Source organism: Pseudophryne corroboree, chromosome 3 (genome assembly GCF_028390025.1).
Source record: "Pseudophryne corroboree isolate aPseCor3 chromosome 3, aPseCor3.hap2, whole genome shotgun sequence".
NCBI classification, from domain to species: Eukaryota; Metazoa; Chordata; class Amphibia; order Anura; family Myobatrachidae; genus Pseudophryne; species Pseudophryne corroboree.
The window spans coordinates 385,336,830-385,360,210 of record NC_086446.1 but is presented as its reverse complement, the minus strand read 5'-3'; the positions used below and the strand labels follow the sequence as shown (position 1 = coordinate 385,360,210).

The 23,381-nt window shown below is 48.0% G+C and overlaps 1 protein-coding gene across 1 annotated transcript in view; it reads left to right on the top strand.

Annotated features, from left to right (window-relative positions):
* Nucleotides 1-23,381, top strand: part of MRC2 (mannose receptor C type 2) — a 174,470-nt gene that overhangs the window by 62,923 nt on the left and 88,166 nt on the right. The window contains exon 2 of the mRNA XM_063960019.1: nucleotides 4,276-4,665. Coding sequence (XP_063816089.1) covers nucleotides 4,276-4,665 — 390 coding nt within the window. The remainder of the gene's footprint in view (nucleotides 1-4,275; nucleotides 4,666-23,381) is intronic.

Here is a 23,381-nt window from a genome sequence, read left to right as displayed (position 1 = left end):
AAAACTCGGTTTGGAGGTGCCTGAAAAATAAAAGGTCAACCCAATTTTTATGTTGGAGTTAATAGAACCAAGCTTAGGGACCTAAGCTGAATTTGGTACAGAGGTCAGGGAATGGTAGAATAGAAGAAGGGGGGGGGGGGGGGGGGGAATCAGCTATAGACACAACACCCAGGCGTATACAATAGGAAATATGGAGGTGAGGTAATGATCTTTCTAAAGCTTGAAGAGATACAGTTATGGTAGGGAGGGCAGCGTCAAAATGGAGTGGGAGCTTAAGAACCCAAACTTTTAGAATATCTAGAACAGCCTTAGGGAGTGATTGTAGTTTTGGCCAAAGCTGGTTTACTTAACCAGAGAAGATCTAGTAGAGGTTAACCATGAAGAAGGGCACACTCCATGTCCACCCAAGGTTTAGAGTGTGGAGGAAGGAACCAGTCACTTAATTGATGCAGTAAAATTGCCTCATGATACCTAGGCCCAGATTTATAAAGCCTTGGAGAGAGATAAATAGCACGGTGATAAAGTACCAACCAACCAGCTCCTAACTGTCATTTTTCAAACACAGCCTGTGACATGGCAGTTAGGAGCCAATTGGTTGGTACTTTTTAACTGTGTTGTTTATCACTCCCCAACGCTTGATAAATGGGGGCCCTAGTCAGGTCAAGAAGACTGAGACCCCCTGCATTTTAGAGCAGATCATATGACTATAAGCCATTCTGGGCGCTTTATGTTTCCACACGCTTAACATTAACAGGTCTGCACAAAAGAAACAATTTGCTGAAACGTGGTACTGCGGATCGTCTCCCCGAATCCTGGTCGTTGCTAGGCGACCGGGACGTGTGAGTGCTTCTGGCCAGCAGTCCTTGCTGGTTGCTAAGCAACCCAGGGCACTGAGGGCGAGGCTAGCTTTTAGTTTAGGTTATTCCTATACGTGCAGCACTGAAGCTGCACTGAATTAGTTATTTGGCTTGACACTCCCCGTCTGGCTTCCCTACCATGCTTTTATAAAGCAGTCAGACCAGCTATCCCTTGCTGGTTATAGTTTCTGCCTTGGTATAAACTGCTGTTCCTTGCTTCAGGTGCCTGCACCTAGCACTTATCCTGTGGATACTCTGTCGGATTCCCTGTCCGTCTTCAGCCCAAGTCCCTGCCTTGTCCTCACATACGTCCTGTTCCAGTGTGTAATCCTCACGTCTGCCTCCTTAGTGTTTCCTGGTCCTAGCCTGCAAGTAATACCACCTACACTGTGCTTGCACACCATCTCATAGTCAGGGCCGGTTCTAGCCCTTGTGGCGCCCTGGGCAAAAATAGGGGCGTGGCTTCATAAAGGGGCATGGTCAGGTATGCCCCCCTGTAGAGTTGTGCCCCCGTTTGTGCCCCCTGTAGACTTGTGCCCCCTGTAGACTTGTGCCCCCATTTGTGCCGCTTACCAAAAAAATAATAATGATAATTAATTGATACTCACCATCCCCGCTCCTGATTCCCGACCGCTGCTTACCTCCATCTCCGGCCGCCGGGGCCGCTCCTCTGATCTATGGGAGAGACGTCATGACGTCTCTCCCATAGCACAGCATAGACACTAGAGGTCAATTATGACCCCTAGTGTCTATGTGCCGCTACCACAATGCCGTGCGGTGCAACGCGCACCGCACAGCTGTGACAGCACAACACCGGGGGGCACCACCAGTAGCAGATCTTGCAACGGCGGCGGCGCCCCGGGCAAAAATTCCGTGTGCCCGTAGCAAGATCCGCTACTGCTTATAGTGCTTCTGCTCGTGCTGGGATCCTGGTCCAGTCCTGACCCACTGCTTCTGTGTTGCTGTGGCATCCATACCCACTCTCAGTTATTCCTCCAGCTCAATATCCCATGGTCTCTAGTCTATTGCATGAGCCCCTACTGCTAGAGGTATAAGTCCAGGTGGCAACCTAAGTATCAGTGTGCTGGTGGAGTGCACTAAGGGAAGAGCGGGGGCTGTTATTGGTGGAAACCCCTCTCACCTGATCTAGTGGTGTCATGCAATTAGGCTAGAGTTCCTAACATTTGCGGATGATTACATAGGGGATTTGTGGGAGATAAGCACATCAGCTTTGAGTATAACGTCATCTTAAATGCCGCCAGGCGGCCCAACCAAGAGACCTCATGATTCATCCAAGCAGTGGCTGTTGAAGTCTTATGAGGGACGTAATTAACATCATGGATGCTTTGAATATTTGAAGGGATGTGAATTCCCAGATATGATAAGGAAGAGTCCTTCCAGGTGAAAGGGAAACGATTCTTCAGAGATTGAAGAGTTAGAGGGGAAATATTAATAGAGAGATCTTCATTTTTGGTAGTGTTAAGTATATAAAATCTAGCTGCACTGTAAATGTCCAAAATACAATGGAGAGAAATCAACGAGTTCTCTGGGTTAGTTATAAATAAGAGTGCATAATATGCAAAGAGACAAAGTGTATGGGAGGTGTCACAGACTGAAAGGCCAGGGAACGCAGAGGATAAGCAGATTGTTTGCGCTAGGGACTCGATAACTAACGGAGAAGTAAGTCGAGGTGTGTAGTACAAACACCACATGCCAGGGCCTTCTAGTAGCAGTGGGTGGTAGTCATACAATCAGAGTGGTGAGGCAGCATTCTCCTCTACCTGTCTCCCAGCCTGCAGTCAGATAGTAAATGGCTGTCAGCATGCTGATTGGTGTACGTATGGCTGGAGCTAATCACAAATCAGAAGATAGCCTTTCACTGTATGAAAGCATGTGAAGAGGCGGTGCAGGACTGCAGAAGGGGCTTCTTATGATTTTTTTTAAATTGGTTCCCATGAATGACTGAGACCCCAATGTATTTCTGTGCCCAGGGCCTACAGTGCTGTTAAGGTAGCCCTTCCACATGCCACCTGCATAGGGACAGTTTGTCTTGTTTTTGTTTGTTTTGCCAAGATCTGTGGATGCCTACACGGATTGAAGAGGACGTCATCCCAGTATTTTGTGAATATTAAATTGGAAAACGAAGGCTGTGTGGGGAGTAGTTATTTAATAATATATATAACCTTTGGGTGTGTGTGTCTTTATTTTATTTTTTTACAAGCGCCAGCGGGGCTCTTAATGTACAGGGTTGCTGGCACCTGTGGTAGGCTTGCTGGGACTTACAGGCCTCCTGTAAAGAACAATATTATTAAACTATTTACCATTAACCCTTCAAGTTTGCGAGGAATAGCCCTGAACCCCATTTGTTTTTTGTTTGTTTTTTGGGAGGGAAGGGGACTTGAGTTTTTAAAGGATTACAACCCAGGCAGACCCGTTTGGGGCTGGTTAACATTATGGCACGGGGACCCCACACTGTATCTCCCTGCTAAAGCATTGGCCCTCATTCCGAGTTGTTCGCTCGCAAGCTGCTTTTAGCAGCTTTGCACACGCTAAGCCGCCGCCTACTGGGAGTGAATCTTAGCATAGTAGATTTGCGAACGAAAGATTCGCAGATTTGCGAATAGACAGTTCTTAGCAGTTTCTGAGTAGCTCGGGACTTACTCTGCCACTGCGACCAGTTCAGTCAGTTTTGTTCCTGGTTTGACGTCACAAACACACCCAGCGTTCACCCAAACACTCCCCCGTTTCTCCAGCCACTCCCACGTTTTTCCCAGAAACGGCAGCGTCTTTTCGCACACACCCATAAAACGGCCAGTTTCCGCCCAGAAACACCCACTTCTTGTCAATCACACTACGATCACCAGAACGAAGAAAAAACCTCGTAATGCCGTGAGTAAAATACCTAACTTAATAGCAAATTTACTTGGCGCAGTCGCACTGCGGACATTGCGCATGCGCATTAGCGACTAATCGCTCTGTTGCGAAAAAAAAATGACGAGCGATCAACTCGGAATGACCACCATTATCCTTTCAGCTGTTTCAGCCCAGTGCTGGTAAATGGAAAATAGCGGGAACCCCACGATAGACATATTTGATCTCCTAATAAAGTTTGTTATTTTCAGTCATCTGAAACATTTTAGGAATAAACAGTCTGAAGAACCGGTAAGCGGTCCCGAGAAACGTGTAGCAAAAGTTTATGCAGAATTGCTGTATGTTGTATTGGATTGGCACCTTTTAGGACACATATATAAATTTATGATCTAGGATGACTCCTTACTAAATACTGTTTGTTTTTTTTAAAGAAATATCATAGACTCAAATATCATAGACTTCAATCGGGGGAAACCTTCCCGAGAAAGGACTTTATCAACATAATAAACGCATACCTAATTATGTCTTCTGTTTCTATCTCTTCTAGACCCAGTCTCTTTTTTGGTGTACAGTCCTGATGTTGAAGGATGCTTGGAGGCAGAGGATTCCGTTGTTCGCTTGAACCATCAATGTAACTCCAGCTCGCCAGCACAGCAATGGCTTTGGGTCTCCCGTCGGCGGCTCTTCAACCTGGGTACTCTTCGCTGCCTGTTGGTCCCATCTGCTACCAACAGCACATCCACTGCTATCTCCACCTACCAATGTGATGAAAACTTTTACTTTATCCGTCGATGTGAATCCTTGCTGGAGCAGCTCACAGCTTCACTGCTACCACGGACTTCCAATGCCACTGGCTTACAGCAGCCGCCAGCAAAAACAGCTAGCCATTGGTTGATTTTTGGAACTAATGAAAGCATCTGCTCTGCTGTGTTTCAAGGTAAGATCTTACTGTAAGGGGAATTCTTTGCCTTAAGCCTTATGTTGCCCCATTCTCACTGATGTGTGTGATGTTGGTGTATATTACACTTGTGTCTGCCTGTTTCCCTACAGCTAGCTTATTCTCCCCTATATATGAGTTTTTTAGGTGGTAAAGAATGAACCCATGTACTTTCAAAGTAAGTCTGTTTGCTGATTACACAGACAAAAGGTACAGTTCACATCACAGTTGTTAAATAATGGGCACCAGACCATCTCTTGATAAAGTCTCCGTCTTTATTGAACAGCACTTGTTCAGTAATTACAGATAAATAAGTGATAGTGGACCACAAATATTGCACAATACAGGACACTCCACATCTTGGAGATAGTCACTCTTAGGCATCGATTCAATTACCCGCAGGTAAGAACGGCTATATGCTGCACTTATGGTAGCTCCGAAATTGTGGCTTTTTATTCACATAAATTGCGAGTCCGGGGTGTGATCAGGCCACAAGGGAGGCCAATTCAGTTACCGTTGATGGCGATTCTACGCAGTTGTAATGGTAACTCGCCCCTCCCTGCAGCTAATTGCATTGACCCCTTACTCTCAATCTCTATATTGTTCTCATTAGCAACTCTCCTGATCTTCCAGCATCAGATCTGTACTCGAGTGTCACTATCTCTCTACATGCTCTCTGACATAGGAACGATACATGTTCCCCTACTCTTTTATAATATTTAGGCACCCTTATATATGGCTATTCTATACACAAGACAAAAAAAGAATGGGACTGTTCACCTGGTGCCTATCAATCAATAAAAATTGCAAGATATTCCCAGAAAACAAACGTTTTAAGGGGGGATGGGGGGAGATATCCACAAATATTAAGACTCCCCCCGATATACTATGGATGGATCACAGCAGCTATCTGCGATATCTGCCGCGATCCATCCATTTTCGTCCTATGGGCTACTGATACCTCTCTGTCGGCCCCCGGTGACGCATGTGCTGGATGCGCTTAGGCAGTGAGTGCTGAGGACCTGAACCAGGTAGCAGTATGATAGCATTACTCCATCACACTGCTTCCAGTTCTTCACCAGGATGGGCTGTTTTCATGGCCGGTCACCTAGTAAGAGAAAGTCAGTAAATTGGTTCACGTGGCTGCTACGGGGTGGAGGCATGAGGGTCCCCCAGGCGGGATCCGCCATTAAATCGCATTCCGTGCGCAACCTAGGGCCTAGGAAGATGGGTCGTGGCGCTTGCATGGACACTGTCACTGAGCAGGGACCCCACTAGACCACCAGGGCAATGGAGCACAGGTCGGGTGTACTAACACCCCATTTAATAAGTATCACAGTACCTGTGGTGGAAGTCCAGAATAGGGGAGGCGGCGCTTGACCTGTACCCTGGGCTAGGTGCATTTGGGTCCTATAATATAGTATTACACAGTATTTATCAAATGAGTATATTCTACTGTGTTACAGTCACATAATACCAGGTTTTTATCTGCCGGTATTGTTTTTTGTCTGACTTCATCGTACTATAATAGCCCTGTTGTTGCATTTATCTCATAGGGGGATAATCAATTGTTTGAAAAGTCAGTTGGGCGTCTGTTTTTTTCCTGTCTAATAGACAGGAAAAAAACAGACACCAAACTGACTTTTCAAACATTTGAATTCCCCCCCATAATGTCTAACAGAAAGAGCAGTAAATCAGTGGAAGCTCCTGCATCAAGTATTTACCAGAGGGGGAAGTGTTGTGTGATGGTCTGTGTATTACTTGTCATGCACTTCCCAATCAGTCCACAGCTCCTGTATCTACACAGGAGCCACCCTGGGCTGCGTTCACCATCCTGCTTGGTACTCTGGTGGAATGCCTACGCCCCCATATGGCACCACCGGTGCCAATACCACCACAAATTGTCCCTATGGTTAATCCGCCTTGGGCAGAAAAATTGTCTACCCAAATGCAGCAATTAAATCGGACTCTGGTTAGACAGAGATCTACCCCAGGTCATTCCCGTTTCCCTGGGTCCTATAAGCGGGCTGCTTCCTCCTCACAATCCACAAATCTCTCTGATGTCTCATCTGAAGAGGAGGGGAAGCATACAGTCCTGTCAGACACTGAATCCTGTGTTACTGATGAGGATTCCCCCTTGCAAATTGATGTCCCTGCCTTAGTGCTTGCTCTTAAGCATATCCTACAAATCACTGATGATGAGGATTCCACTACTGTGGCAAAGAAAACTGATACGTTTAAACAGCAGAAGGTGGTTAAAACTGTATAACCCCATTCTGACCATCTCGTGGACATCAGTCCGGAACCCTGGTCTAATCCAGGGAAGAAATTCCCTTTGCCTAAACGGGCCTTGGCTCGCTATCCTCTCCCTGCAGAGTTGTGTAACAAATGGGGGACTCCACCGCCGGTGGATTCTCATGTCACCCGTCTTGTGGTGTCGTCCACTCTGCCTGTCACCACTGTCACCTCACTGAAGGAACCGACAGATAAGCATGTGGAGGGATGCCTGAAATCTATATACTCCCTTACAGGGGCTATTCATAGACCCACTGTAGCTGCCTTCTGAGCTGCAAAAGGTATTGAGGCGTGGGTTCAGGCGTTAAAGGAAGAGCTGCCCGAGGATATTTCTGACAATGCCAGAGAATACCTGTTTCACATTACCACTGCCGCCTATTACATTCAGAAGGCGTCCTCAGAGGCGGGAGTATTGTCAGTCAAGGCGTCGACCACGTCTGTCCTGGCTCGATGCATTCTGTGGTTGAGGTCGTGGAAAGTGGACCTAGACTCCATAAAGACCTTGGAGGTACTCCCCTTCACTGGGGACATTTTGTTCGGGGAAGACCTAAATAAAATTGTGTCTGAATTAGCAACCGCTAAGACTGCTTTTCTCCCAACTACTAATCCTTCTGCACAGAAGGCAAAAGGTACCACCTTTTGTTCCTTTCGGCCTCAAGAGAAAGCAAAGGGTCAGGCATACCCGAGACAATCTCGTGCTACCAAAACCACCAAGCCCAAGGCGAAACAATCCTGGGCAGCCCGTCAGCCTGCTTCAAAACATGACAAGCATGCTGCATGACGAGACGGGCCTCCCCCTGGGGACCCCAGGGTGGGAGGCCGACTTCTACAGTTCATCCAGGTCTGGTTAAAGACCACTTCAGATGCATGGGTACTGGAAGTTGTCTCTCACGGGTATGCTGTCTCCTTCAAGAGACGTCTCCCTCGCCAGTTCTGCACCACGGCTCTCCCTTCGGATCCGTTGAAGGTGCAAGCTCTGCAAACGGTTGTGAGTTCTCTCCTGAGTACAGGAGTGTTTGTGCCGGTACCTCAGTCCCAGAGAGGCAGAGATTACTACACAACACTGTTTCTGGTGCCGAAACCCAATGGGTCCTTCCGGCCAATACTCAACCTCAAATCTCTGAACAGGTTTGTGAGAGTGTCCAGATGTCATATGGAAACGTTGCGCTCAATTCTGCTGGATATGGAACCCGGAGACTATATGTTATCCCTGGATATACAGGATGCATATCTGCATATTCCTATTGCCATGTCGCATCAACAATTCCTGTAGTTTGCTATTGGCAACTCTCACTACCAATTCCAGGTTCTGCCATTTGGACTGGCTACGGCACCTCTGATCTTCACAAAGGTCATGGCCCATCTCCATCGCCAGGGAGTCAGAATCCTGCCATACTTGGACGACCTGCTGATTTTGGCAAATTCCCACGAAGTCCTCCTCAGTCATCTGCAACTGACGGTCACCTTCCTGCAAGCCCATGGGTGACTAATCAGTTGGAAGAAGTCTTCGCTGGGGCACTCTTGGACACACACAGTCAAAGACTGTTTCTGTCTCCAGACAAAGTCCTCAAGCTTCAGGACAGGATAAGATACTTCCTTCGTCGCCCCAGAGTGTTGATACACTCGGCAATGTAAGTACTTGACCTGATGGTGTCGGCCTCGACATGGTTGAGTATGCTCAATTAAATTCCCGCCCTCTACAACAGTTTATCCTTTCCAAGTGGGATGGCCTACCTCAGTGGATCAGATCTCACATGATTTCTTTAACTCCGGAGGTTCGTCTGTCGCTGACCTGGTGGCTCCAAGACCAGCAATTGAGCAGGGGCTGTCCCTTCTGGATCCCCAACTGGGTCCTGCTGACAACGGACGCCAGTTTGAGGGGATTGGGAACGGTGTTGGAGCAACACTCTTTTCAGGGTTGTTGGACCAAGGAGGAATCACTCCTTCCAATAAACATTCTGGAGCTGAAGGCAGTGTTCATTACATCTCTTGCCCTGCCTCTGGTACGGAACAGGCCTGTTCAAGTACGATCAGACAATGCCACCACCGTGGCATACATAAACCATCAAGGCGGCAATGATGGAAGTGTCAAAAATCCTTTGTTCGGCAGAACGCCATCTGCCAGTCATATCGGCAGTGTTCATTCCGGGCGTCCTAAACTGGGAAGTGGACTTAATCAGTCACCAGGACGTGAACGCTGGATAGTGGAGTCTTCATCCAGAAGTCTTTCAACTCCTAGTGGATAGGTGGGGTCTACCGGACGTAGAACTCATGGCTGCCCTACGTGTTCCCTCCAGTGTCACTCCTGCCCAGTTCAAGCAAGAAGGAGGAATGCTACTTCTAGTCGCTCCAGCATGGCCCAGACGGCATTGGTTCTCAGACCTGCAGGGTCTGTCAACAGGGCATCCCCTTCTACTTCCTCAGCGACCAGACCTCCTCGTACAGGGCCCTTATCTGTACCCAGACCTGGCTTTGACGGTGTGGCTCTTGAAGCATCACTCCTGAGGGCCAAAGGATTTTCCGAGGCGGTTATTCAAACTACTGTATGTTGAAGGCCGCAAACTGGCCTCTGCCCAGATTTATTACAGGGTTTGAAATTCTTACTTCACGTGGTGTACTGATAAGAATTACAATGCTAATAGATTCAGAACTTCCAGAATTCTGGCTTTTCTGCAAAGAGGCCTGGACTTGGGCCTTCGTCTGGCCTCCCTCAAGGTTCACATATCTGCCTTGTCGGTATGGTTTCAGAGAAAAATTGTGTCTATACCTGACATTCATACTTTCACTGAGGGTGTCCTACGGATTCAGCCTCCCTTTGTTCCTCCTGTGGATCTATGGGATCTGTCTGTTGTACTGGATGCCCTGCAAGAGTCTCCATTTGAACCTCTTGAATCAGTGAACCTTAAATGGTCACGGCCATGGTCCTGTTCTTGCTGACTATTGCCTCTGCAAGATGGGTGTCAGACTTAGGCACTTTGTCCTGTCGTTTACCCTTTCTGATATTTCACTAAGACCAGTCGGTTCTAAGGTGGTGTCATCTTTTCATCTTAACCAAGAGATTGTGGTCCCGGCCTTTATCTCTTCGGACTTTTCTTCCAAAGAACATTCTTTGGATGTGGTAAGGGCTCTCTGTATCTATGTGGAGAGGACTGCCTCTATCAGGAGGTCAGATAAGCGGGGTTATAGAGGAGGCCCCAGTGCATCCTGGGACAGCTAAAGCTTTAGCCTGTTGGTGCCTCTGTATCAAGATCCACTCTACACCCCAATGTTTTCCCTGTGGAACCCATTGTACCTCGCAGAAAGAGAGTTAACAACGGTAAGTCTACCATAACTCTCCTTATTTTGATGTCTTGTTGTCATAGGAAGTACCAGAGGTAGTAGGACAAACTTTGATTCACACTTGATGGGGTTCTTGAGGACATGGGAAATGAGGTCAGTGACCTCCCATCAAAGATTTGACATTTTTGGGCATGACCACCAAATGGTGCCTTCAGAGGTATAGCTTCTCCAGCATCTGTTCAATGTATCTGGGGAGGTACGTAGTACCACCTATACAATAATTTATAAATGTTCTCCTTTATTTTAACGCAAACTGAACTGAAGTCCGCATTTTCCAAGATCTCTGATAAGTCATCCTCATCCAGTGCAACACCCAAATCAGTTTCCCAAGCAACCTCAGGAGTGTTACGCGAGGAAGATGACTCTTCAATCAGAGAGGAATATAGGAGGAAAATTTTAACTTTTGTCGAGGATCGTCTCAAGCAAAAGGCTTCAAATGTCATAAGAAGCCTATGAGAAAGATGTTGTTTAACTTTAGAGTGATAGTGTCTAAGCTGGAGGAATTGGTAAAAGTACCTATAGGCTATGGCTAGCTCAGACTGAATTTCAGAAAATGAAGGAAAATTGTTATCCCATGTAATGTCATTCAAGTATCTGAAATTGCCTGCCTTCCAATGAGTGAGTGAGTTCTGGACATCCACAGGGAAATCGAGATTATTGGGGAAGAGTTCGGAGATAGCAAATATTTCCAACTAGCGAAATCCCAGACTGTTAACAAGTGGGATACTTTTTGATGAGAAGAAATGAGTCGAGGATGGTGTGGTCAAGGGTGCCCGAGAAGAGACGAGACAGTGGACAACCCTAGTCCATTTGCTTCAATATCAGACCAAACCTTTTTCGATCCAGGGTTGCACCGTAATACACACTGAGCTAGTTGCGTAGCCATATAATATCTCTTGAAGTTCTGGATGCCAAGTCCACTACACCATGGCCCTCATTCCGAGTTGTTCGCTCGGTATTTTTCATCGCATCGCAGTGAAAATCCGCTTAGTACGCATGCGCAATATTCGCACTGCGACTGCGCCAAGTAACTTTACTATGAAGAAAGTATTTTTACTCACGGCTTTTTCTTCGCTCCGGCGAACGTAATGTGATTGACAGGAAATGGGTGTTACTGGGCGGAAACACGGCGTTTCAGGGGCGTGTGGCTGAAAACGCTACCGTTTCCGGAAAAAACGCAGGAGTGGCCGGAGAAACGGTGGGAGTGCCTGGGCGAACGCTGGGTGTGTTTGTGACGTCAACCAGGAACGAAAAGCACTGAACTGATCGCACAGGCAGAGTAAGTCTGAAGCTACTCTGAAACTGCTAACTCGTTTGTAATCGCAATATTGCGCCTACGTCGGTCGCAATTTTAATAAGCTAAGATTCACTCCCAGTAGGCGGCGGCTTAGCGTGTGTAACTCTGCTACATTCGCCTTGCGAGCGAACAACTCGGAATGAGGGCCTATGTGCAATGCTGGAGTATCTTTAGATGCACACAAGAACGCCTACCTGCCCAAGTGAAGCATGAGGTGGGAAATTGCAGAAATGTGAATACATACGGGGGAACATAGATTGGGAGAGTTTGAAAAAGGTAGAGGAGCTATTGTTGTACGTTTTAATTTAACCATATCATGGAGAGAGAATTATTTATGGTCGTTAATTTGCCTTATTTCCATTTATATTAACCCTGATATTGAGATATTATGTGATAATTTAATTAAACGCCTATATTTCTCTAATGTCCTAGTGGATGCTGGGCACTCCGTAAGGACCATGGGGAATAGCGGGCTCCGAAGGAGGCTGGGCACTCTAGAAAGATTTATGACTACCTGGTGTGCACTGGCTCCTCCCACTATGACCCTCCTCCAAGCCTCAGTTAGATTTCGTGCCCGGCCGAGGTTGGATGCACACTAGGGGCTCTCCTGAGCCCTTAGAAAGAAAGGGACTAAGGGGAGAAGAAGCGAACTCGCCTGCTTGCAGCCGGATTGGGCTTCTTAGGCTACTGGACACCATTAGCTCCAGAGGGATCGACCGCAGGCCCAGTCCTTGGTGTTCGGTCCCGGAGCCGCGCCGCCGTCCCCCTTACAGAGCCAGAAGCAAGAAGAGGTCCGGAAAAACGGCGGCAGAAGACATCGGTCTTCACCAAGGTAGCGCACAGCACTGCAGCTGTGCGCCATTGCTCCTCATGCACACTTCACACTCCGGTCACTGAGGGTGCAGGGCGCTTGGGGGGGGCGCCCTGAGCTGCAATAAAAACACCTTGGCTGGCAAAAATACCACAATATATAGCCCCAGAGGCTATATATGTGGTAAATACCCCTGCCAGAATCCAGAAAAAAGCGGGAGAATAGGCCGCGGAAAAGGGGCGGAGCTATCTCCCTCAGACACACTGGCGCCATTTCTCCTTCACAGATCCGCTGGAAGGAAGCTCCCTGGCTCTCCCCTGCAGTCTACACTTCAGAACAGGGTAAAAACAGAGAGGGGGGGCACTAAATTTAGGCGCAATATATATATAATATAAAAAGCAGTTATAGGGGACATAACTCAGTTAGTCCCTGCAATATATAGCGCTCTGGTGTGTGCTGGCATACTCTCACTCTGTCCCCCCAAAGGGCTTTTGTGGGTCCTGTCCTCATTCGGAGCATTCCTTGTGTGTGTGCGGTGTGTCGGTACGGCTGTGTCGACATGTTTGATGAGGATAATGATGTGGAGGCGGAGCAGATGCCTTTAGAAGGGATGTCACCCCCTGCGGGGCAGACACCTGAGTGGATGGGCTTATGGAAAGTAATGAGTGCACGTATAGACTCCTTATATAAGAAAATCGACGACATGCCAAATGTGGGACAGCCGACTTCTCAGCTCGTGCCTGCCCAGGCGTCGCATGGGTCGTCAGGGGCTCTGAAACGCCCGCTACCACAAGCAGACCCAGATGTCGACACTGATACTGACACCAGTGTCGACGACGATGAGTCTAACTTGATGCCCACTAAGGCCATTCACTGCATGATTGAGGCAATGAAAGAGGTGTTACACATTTCTGATATAACTACAGGTACCACTAAAAAGGGTATTATGTTTGGAGAGAAAAACTACCCGTAGTTTTTCCCCCATCAGATGAATTGAATGAAGTGTGTGAAGAAGCGTGGGCCTTCCCTGATAAAAAATTGGTAATTCCTAAGAAGGTACTAATGGCGTTCCCTTTCCCGCCAGAGGATAGGTCACGTTGGGAAACACCCCCTAGAGTGGATAAAGCGCTCACACGTTTGTCTAAAAAGGTGGCACTACCGTCCCCGGATACGGCCGCCCTCAAGGAACCTGCTGATAGAAAGCAGGAGGCGATCCTGAAGTCTGTATACACACACACAGGCATTATACTTAGACCAGCTATTGCGTCAGCTTGGATGTGCAGTGCTGCCGCTGCGTGGTCAGATAAACTGTCAGAAAATATTGACACGTTAGACAGAGACACGATCCTGTTAACCATAGACCATATAAAAGACTCAGTCTTATATATGAGAGATGCACAGAGGGAAATCTGCCGACTGGCATCTAAAGTAAGTGCATTGTCTATTTCTGCTAGGAGAGGCTTATGGACTCGCCAGTGGACAGGAGATGCAAATTCAAAAAAGCACATGGAAGTGTTACCATATAAGGGTGAGGAATTATTTGGGGATGGTCTCTCGGACCTAGTTTCCACAGCAACGTCTGGGAAGTCAGCATTTTTACCCCATGTCCCCTCACAGCCTAAGAAGGCGCCGTTTTATCAGGTTCAGTCCTTTCGGACCCAGAAAAACAGGCGTGGAAAAGGCGGGTCCTTTCTGTCCAGAGGCAGAGGTAGGGGAAAAAGGCTGCAACAAACAGCAGGTTCCCAGGAGCAAAAATCCTCCCCCGCTTCTTCTTCCAAGTCCGCCGCATGACGGTGGGGCTCCACAGGCGGAGCCAGGTACGGTGGGGGGTCGCCTCAAAAATTTCAGCGATCAGTGGGTTCGCTCACAGGTGGATCCCTGGATCCTGCAAATAGTATCTCAGGGGTACAAGCTGGAGTTCGAGGCGTCCCCACCCCACCGGTTCCTAAAATCTGCCTTGCCGATTGCTCCCTCAGACAGGGAGGCGGTGCTAGCGGCAATTCACAAGCTGTATTCCCAGCAGGTGATAATCAAGGTACCCCTACTTCAACAAGGCCGGGGTTATTATTCCACACTATTTGTGGTACCGAAACCAGACGGTTCGGTGAGACCCATTCTAAATTTGAAATCCTTGAACACGTACATAAAGAAATTCAAGTTCAAGATGGAATCGCTCAGGGCGGTTATTGCAAGCCTGGACGAGGGGGATTACATGGTATCCCTGGACATCAAGGATGCTTACTTGCATGTCCCAATTTACCATCCTCACCAGGAGTACCTCAGATTTGTGGTACAGGATTGCCATTACCAATTCCAGACGCTGCCGTTTGGACTGTCCACGGCACCGAGGGTATTTACCAAGGTTATGGCGGAAATTATTATTATTTTTATTATTACATTTTATTTATAGGGCGCCACAAGTGTTTCGCAGCGCCGTACAAAGGACAGTACAGGGAGACAAAACTTAGCATAACAATAAATAACAAAAATGGAGTGCAGGTAACAAAGAGCAACACAATTCTCAAAACATAATACAGCTTAGATGTAAGTAGCGAAGGAGTAATCATTGTACTACTTGGGGCTGGCGGCCATAGATAGAGATGAGCCTTTACCAGCAGGAGAGAAAGCAGGTAAAGATGGTCGCTGAGTGAAATGTGTCAAGAAGAGGGTTTAGACAAGAGGAAAGAGGGCCCTGCTCTGAAGAGCTAACAATCTAGTGGGGAGGGGCGACAGACAGATGACATGAGGTGCAAGCAGGTAAGCCTGATGGTGGTATGCGAGCAAAGCAGAGATGTCCAAGGCATGGGGCAGGGGGATGGAGGAGCAACCTAAGGACTAGGTTATGCATTGGAGGGGTACGCTTTGATGAATAGGTGGGTTTTCAATGCCCGTTTGAAGCTTTGCAAGGTCGGGGAGAGTCTAATGGAGCGGGGGAGCGCATTCCAATGAAGGGGTGCAGCACGGGCAAAATCCTGAACTCGTGCATGGGAAGCAGTGACCAAGGCAGAGGAGAGGCGACGGTCATCAGCCGACCGTAGTGGGCGGGAGGGAGTATGAAGGGAGAGGAGGTTGGAGATGTAGGGAGCAGTGGAATTAGAGATGGCCTTGTATGTGAGGGTGAGGAGTTTGAAGAGGATTCTGTAGGGGAATGGGAGCCAGTGTAGATTTTGTTGAAGGGGAGTGGCAGAAGTGGTGCGGCGGGAGAGGAAGATGAGCCTAGCTGCAGAGTTGAGGACAGATTGGAGGGGAGAATGATGATACTCCTTCGAAGAAAGGGAGTTTTAATTATCCCGTACTTGGACGATCTCCTAATAAAAGCGAGGTCCAAGGAACAGTTGTTGGTGGGAGTAGCACTATCTCAGGAGGTGCTGCACCAGCACGGCTGGATTCTGAATATCCCAAAGTCACAGCTGGTTCCGACGACACGGCTACTGTTCCTGGGTATGATTCTGGATACAGTCCAGAAGAAAGTGTTTCTCCCGGAGGAGAAAGCCAGGGAGTTGTCATCTCTAGTCAGAGACCTCCTGAAACCAAAACAGGTATCAGTGCATCGCTGCACACGGGTCCTGGGAAAGATGGTGGCTTCTTACGAAGCAATTCCCTTCGGCAGGTTCCATACCAGAATCTTTCAGTGGGACCTGTTGGACCAGTGGTCCGGATCGCATCTTCAGATGCATCGCTTAATAACCCTGTCTCCAAGAACCAGGGTGTCTCTACTGTGGTGGCTGCAGAGTGCCCATCTTCTAGAGGGCCGCAGGTTCGGAATACAGGACTGGGTCCTGGTGACCACGGATGGCAGCCTTCGAGGCTGGGGGGCAGTCATACAGGGAAGAAACTTCCAAGGACTATGGTCGAGTCAGGAGACTTCCCTTCACATAAATATTCTGGAACTGAGGGCCATCTACAATGCCCTAAGTCGAGCAAAAGCCCTGCTCCTACACCAGCCGGTGCTGATCCAGTCAGACAACATCACGGCAGTCGCCCATGTAAATCGACAGGGCGGCACAAGAAGCAGGATGGCGATGGCAGAAGCCACAAAAATTCTCCGATGGGCGGAGAATCATGTACTAGCACTATCAGCAGTGTTCATTCCGGGAGTGGACAACTGGGAAGCAGACTTCCTCAGCAGACACGACCTCCACCCGGGGGAGTGGGGACTTCACCCAGAAGTCTTCCAGATGCTGGTAAACCGTTGGGAAAAACCACAGGTGGACATGATGGCGTCCCGTCTCAACAAAAAGTTAAAAAGATATTGCACCAGGTCAAGGGACCCTCAGGCGATAGCTGTGGACGCTCTAGTGACACCGTGGGTGTACCAGTCGGTTTATGTGTTCCCTCCTCTGCCTCTCATTCCAAAGGTATTGAGAATAATAAGAAAGCGAGGAGTAAACACAATTCTCGTGGTTCCGGATTGGCCAAGACGAGCGTGGTACCCGGAACTTCAAGAGATGCTCTCAGAGGACCCGTGGCCTCTACCGCTCAGACAGGATCTGATACAGAGGGGCCCTGTCTGTTCCAAGACTTACCGCGGCTGCGTTTGACGGCATGGCGGTTGAACACCGGATCCTAAAGGAAAAGGGTATTCCGGAAGAAGTCATTCCTACGCTTATTAAGGCCAGGAAAGATGTTACAGCAACGCATTATCACCGCATATGGCGAAAATATGTTGCATGTTGCGAGGCCAATAAGGCCCCAACAGAGGAATTTCAACTAGGTCGATTTCTGCATTTCCTGCAAGCAGGAGTGGATATGGGCCTAAAATTAGGCTCCATTAAAGTACAGATCTCGGCTCTGTCGATTTTCTTTCAAAAAGAACTAGCTTCAGTACCTGAAGTTCAGACTTCTGTAAAAGGAGTGCTGCATATTCAGCCCCCGTTTGTGCCTCCGGTGGCACCTTGGGATCTCAACGTGATGTTGAGTTTCTTAAAATCACATTGGTTTGAGCCACTAAAAACCGTGGATCTGAAATATCTCACGTGGAAAGTGGTCATGTTATTAGCCTTGGCTTCAGCCAGGCGAGTGTCAGAATTGGCGGCTTTATCATGTAAAAGCCCTTATCTGATTTTCCATATGGATAGGGCAGAGTTGAGGACTCGTCCCCAATTTCTCCCTAAGGTGGTGTCAGCGTTTCACCTGAACCAGCCTATTGTGGTGCCGGCGGCTACTAGTGACTTGGAGTACTCCAAGTTGCTAGACGTTGTCAGGGCCCTGAAAATATATGTTTCCAGGACGGCTGGAGTCAGAAAATCTGACTCGCTGTTTATCCTGTATGCACCCAACAAGCTGTGTGCTCCTGCTTCTAAGCAGTCTATTGCTCGCTGGATTTGTAGTACAATTCAGCTTGCACATTCTGTGGCAGGCATACCACAGCCAAAATCTGTAAATGCCCATTCCACAAGGAAGGTGGGCTCATCTTGGGCGGCTGCCCGAGGGGTCTCGGCTTTACAACTTTGCCGAGCAGCTACTTGGTCAGGGGCAAACACATTTGCAAAATTCTACAAATTTGATACCCTGGCTGAGGAGGACCTGGAGTTCTCTCATTCGGTGCTACAGAGTCATCCGCACTCTCCCGCCCGTTTGGGAGCTTTGGTATAATCCCCATGGTCCTTACGGAGTTCCCAGCATCCACTAGGACGTCAGAGAAAATAAGAATTTACTCACCGGTAATTCTATTTCTCGTAGTCCGTAGTGGATGCTGGGCGCCCATCCCAAGTGCGGATTGTCTGCAATACTTGTAAATAGTTATTGTTAACTAAAGGGTTATTGTTGAGCCATCTGTTGAGAGGCTCAGTTGTTTTCATACTGTCAAACTGGATATAGTATCACGAGTTGTATGGTGTGATTGGTGTGGCTGGTAAGAGTCTTACCCGGGATTCTAAATCCTTCCTTATTATGTCTGCTCGTCCGGGCACGGTGTCCTAACTGAGGCTTGGAGGAGGGTCATAGTGGGAGGAGCCAGTGCACACCAGGTAGTCATAGATCTTTCTAGAGTGCCCAGCCTCCTTCGGAGCCCGCTATTCCCCATGGTCCTTACGGAGTCCCCAGCATCCACTACGGACTACGAGAAATAGAATTACCGGTGAGTAAATTCTTATTTTTCATTGCTTTATATGCAAATGTGTAAAAGCCTGCTCATTGGCCCTCATTCCGAGTTGTTCGCTCGCTAGCTGCTTTTCGCAGCAGTGCACACGCTAAGCCGCCACCCTCTGGGAGTGAATCTTAGCTTAGCAGAATTGCGAACGAAGTATTCGCAATATTGCGAAAAGATTTTTCTTTTCAGTTTCTGAGTAGCTCGAGACTTACTCTTCCAGTGCGATCAAGTTCAGTGCTTGTCGTTCCTGGTTTGACGTCACAAACACACCCAGCGTTCGCCCAGCCACTCCCCCGTTTCTCCAGCCACTCCCGCATTTTTCCCAGAAACGGCAGCGTTTTTTCACACACTCCCATAAAACGGCCAGTTTTCGCCCAGAAACACCCACTTCCTGTCAATCACACTACGATCAGCAGAACGAAGAAAAAACCTTGTAATGCAGTGAGTAAAATACCAAACTTCTTAGCAAATTTACTTGGCGCAGCCGCAGTGCGAACATTGCGCATGCGCAGTTAGCGGAAAATCGCACCGATGCGAAGGAAAATAACAAGCGAACAACTCGGAATGAGGGCCATTGTTTTTATTCAGTGAATACTGATAGTTTAAAGAGCCCTAATATGCGGTACTAGAGCACAAATAAAAATAATTTTCCTTTAATAGCAAAATAAAGCACTGCAACGCTGCCACCATATTGTACCTTTGGTGACTTTATGTTTTCCATAATTTCGTGGAATTGCCCTGTTGATTATTTGAGACCAGTCTCCTTTAGGTAATATAGACTTTCAATACACCTCCAAAGTTATTTAGATACAAAGAAAATATAAGGGATAGTATATTACTCTTAAAACAGATTTACTTTAACCAAAGTAAATGATTCAAAATATGAGTTTGTACAGAGCATAATATACAATAGTAAACAGATGTACTGGTACCAGAATCAAGATGTTAACTGCATTAGTTATTAGAAGATGAGCCTGGATCCTCTCTCCTTAGAATTGTGCTGCAAGGTATCCAGTGCAGTTATGCAGGTCCATTGCGCATGCACAAGTCACATTAATGTCCACTGATAGAAAGATTTTGTATTGCTACGTATTGATAAATAGACCCATAAATTCTGCCTTAAAATCATGGGTGCATAAAGAACATGCATACTTTTTTAATTTAATTAAAACCAGGTCCCTCTCAGTGTGGAGTTTTATTTTCTCTCTGTGTATTTAGTTCTCTTCTAATGGAACAGGTTTTAATGTTAGTGATTATATACTCAACCTAGTGCAATGATGTATCAAAAGTAGAATAATGATATTGAATATTATGGGCTAGATTCAAATGTATTTCTGCCTGGCCGCCACTAGATGGCGCCTAATGGCGTTATTCAAATGTAGCTCAGTTTCGGGCGCGATTGGCTGCCAGCGTCTACATTTCAGCTCGCACCTGCCGGGGGTGGCGAGCTGAAATGTGTGAAAAGGGATCTGTTTGCGTTCCCAAACAGCACTATTCCCGATCGCGCCCATTAGTTTAGTTGGGTTTAGCCACTTTACACGGTACAACATGAGATATTAATGCAATCTGGGAGATCTCTACAGATCTATTGTCTTAATGACTGTAACAATATTCATTTACAGGATCCAGGGTATATGTCACCTGGACCTTTTGGTTGTCCACAGTGAAGCTCCCCATTTAAAAAAAGAAACAATGCCCCCGTCGTGTCACTGGCAACGTCACCAACCCGGCAATATGCCGGGTTGGTGACTGCCGGGTTGGTGACTGCAGTGGGAAAGGGGGCTGACGTGGGTCACAGCCGGGTAGCACTCGTGTCAGGCTCCCGGCTGCGACCTGCAGTATTGGTATAAGAGCGGTATTAATCACAGGTTTACCACCAGTGTAGAAGACTTAGCCCTCCAGGGGAAATCCACTAGGGACTTATCTCCACCCTATACAATCTACTTTAACCCCCACCCCCAACGGATAGAGATTCCCACGAAAGGGCTTGGGAGATAGATCTGGGGGAAACCTTAGATAATGATGACTGGACAGATATCTAATATGGCTTCAAGCTCCATTTGTGTGTGAATAAAAGAAAATGCATACAAGTTATTTTATAGATGGTTTACGCCCCTACTTGGCTCAACAAAATGCACCATGAAATATCCTCTCTGCGTGGGTGGTGCAATATGACTGATAGAACGTTTCTAGATATCTGGTAAAGTTGTTCGAAACTAGCACCCCTCTGGAAGGAAGGTGGTGCTCTGGCTAACTCTGTCCTAGGTATCCAGATCCCCATTAGTCCTAAATATTTTCTTCTTCCTGTAGGTGTCCCTAAGGCGTCTCATCACCAGAATAAATTATTCACTCATATGGTTTTGGCAGGCAGATGCGTCATAGCCTCAGCATGGAAGTCAACTGAGACACCTACCATGAGTGAAATTATAGCCAAAAATAAGAATTTACTCACCGGTAATTCTATTTCTCATAGTCCGTAGTGGATGCTGGGAACTCCGTAAGGACCATGGGGAATAGACGGCTCCGCAGGAGACTGGGCACATCTAAAGAAAGAATTAGGACTATCTGGTGTGCACTGGCTCCTCCCCCTATGACCCTCCTCCAAGCCTCAGTTAGGACACTGTGCCCGGAAGAGCTGACACAATAAGGAAGGATTTTGAATCCCGGGTAAGACTCATACCAGCCACACCAATCACACCGTATAACTCGTGATAGGAACCCCGGTTAACAGTATGATAACAAAAGGAGCCTCTGAACAGATGGCTCGCAATAATAACCCGATTTGTGTAACAATAATTATTTACAAGTATTGCAGACAATCCGCACTTGGGATGGGCGCCCAGCATCCACTACGGACTACGAGAAATAGAATTACCGGTGAGTAAATTCTTATTTTCTCTGACGTCCTAGTGGATGCTGGGAACTCCGTAAGGACCATGGGGATTATACCAAAGCTCCCAAATGGGCGGGAGAGTGCGGACGACTCTGCAACACCGAATGAGAGAACTCCAGGTCCTCCTCAGCCAGGGTATCAAATTTGTAGAATTTTGCAAACGTGTTTGCCCCTGACCAAGTAGCAGCTCGGCAAAGTTGTAAAGCCGAGACCCCTCGGGCAGCCGCCCAAGATGAGCCCACCTTCCTTGTGGAATGGGCTTTTACAGATTTAGGCTGCGGTAGTCCTACCGCAGAATGCGCCAGCTGAATAGTGCTACAAATCCAGCGCGCAATAGTCTGCTTAGAAGCAGGAGCACCCAGTTTGTTGGGTGCATACAGGATAAACAGCGAGTCAGTTTTCCTGACTCCAGCCGTCCTGGAAACATAAATTTTCAGGGCCCTGACTTCGTCCAGTAACTTGGAATCCTCCAAGTTCCCAGTAGCCGCAGACACGACAATAGGCTGGTTCAAGTGAAACGCTGATACCACCTTCGGGAGAACTGAGGACGAGTCCTCAATTCTGCCCTATCCATATGGAAAATCAGATAAGGGCTTTTATAGGACAAAGCCGCCAATTCTGACACACGCCTGGCCGAAGCCAGGGCCAACAGCATGACCACTTTCCACGTGAGATATTTCAAGTCCACAGTCTTAAGTGGTTCAAACCAATGTGATTTCAGGAACTCCAAAACCACATTGAGATCCCAAGGTGCCACTGGGGGCACAAAAGGAGGCTGAATATGCAGAACTCCCTTGACAAAAGTCTGAACTTCAGGCAGAGAAGCCAGTTCTTTCTGGAAGAAAATCGACAGGGCCGAAATCTGGACCTTAATAGACCCCAATTTGAGGCCCAACGTCACCCCTGTTTGCAGGAAATGCAGGAATCGACCCAGTTGAAATTCCTCCGTTGGGGCCTTCCTGGCCTCACACCACGCAACATATTTTCGCCAAATGCGGTGATAATGGTTTGCGGTGACATCCTTCCTGGCTTTGATCAGGGTAGGAATGACTTCCTCCGGAATACCCTTTTCCTTCAGGATCCGGTGTTCAACCGCCATGCCGTCAAACGCAGCCGCGGTAAGTCTTGGAACAGACAGGGCCCCTGCTGCAGCAGGTCCTGTCTGAGCGGCAGAGGCCAAGGGTCCTCTGAAAGCATCTCTTGAAGTTCCGGGTACCAAGCTCTTCTTGGCCAATCCGGAACCACGAGTATAGTTTTCACTCCTCGCCTTCGTATTATTCTCAGTACCTTGGGAATGAGAGGCAGAGGAGGAAACACATAAACCGACTGGTACACCCACGGTGTTACTAGAGCGTCCACAGCGATCGCCTGAGGGTCCCTTGACCTGGCGCAATATCTTTTTAGCTTTTTGTTGAGGCGGGACGCCATCATGTCCACCTGTGGTCTTTCCCACCGGTTTACCAGCATTTGGAAGACTTCTGGATGAAGTCCCCATTCTCCCGGGTGGAGGTCGTGCCTGCTGAGGAAGTCTGCTTCCCAGTTGTCCACTCCCGGAATGAACACTGCTGTCAGTGCTAACACATGATTTTCCGCCCATCGGAGAATCCTTGTGGCTTCTGCCATTGCCCTCCTGCTTCTTGTGCCGCCCTGTCTGTTTACATGGGCGACCGCCGTGATGTTGTCTGATTGGATCAGTACCGACTGGTTCTGAAGCAGGGGCCTTGCTTGGCTTAGGGCATTGTAGATGGCCCTTAGCTCCAGAATATTCCTTGGAAATTTCTTCCCTGTGTGACTGCCCCCCAGCCCCGAAGGCTGGCATCCGTGGTCACCAGGACCCAGTCCTGTATTCCGAATCTGCGGCCCTCTAGTAGATGAGCCCTCTGCAGCCACCACAGCAGCGACACCCTGGTCCTTGCCGACAGGGTTATCCGCTGTTGCATCTGGAGATGGGACCCGGACCATTTGTCCAACAGGTCCCACTGGAAAGTCC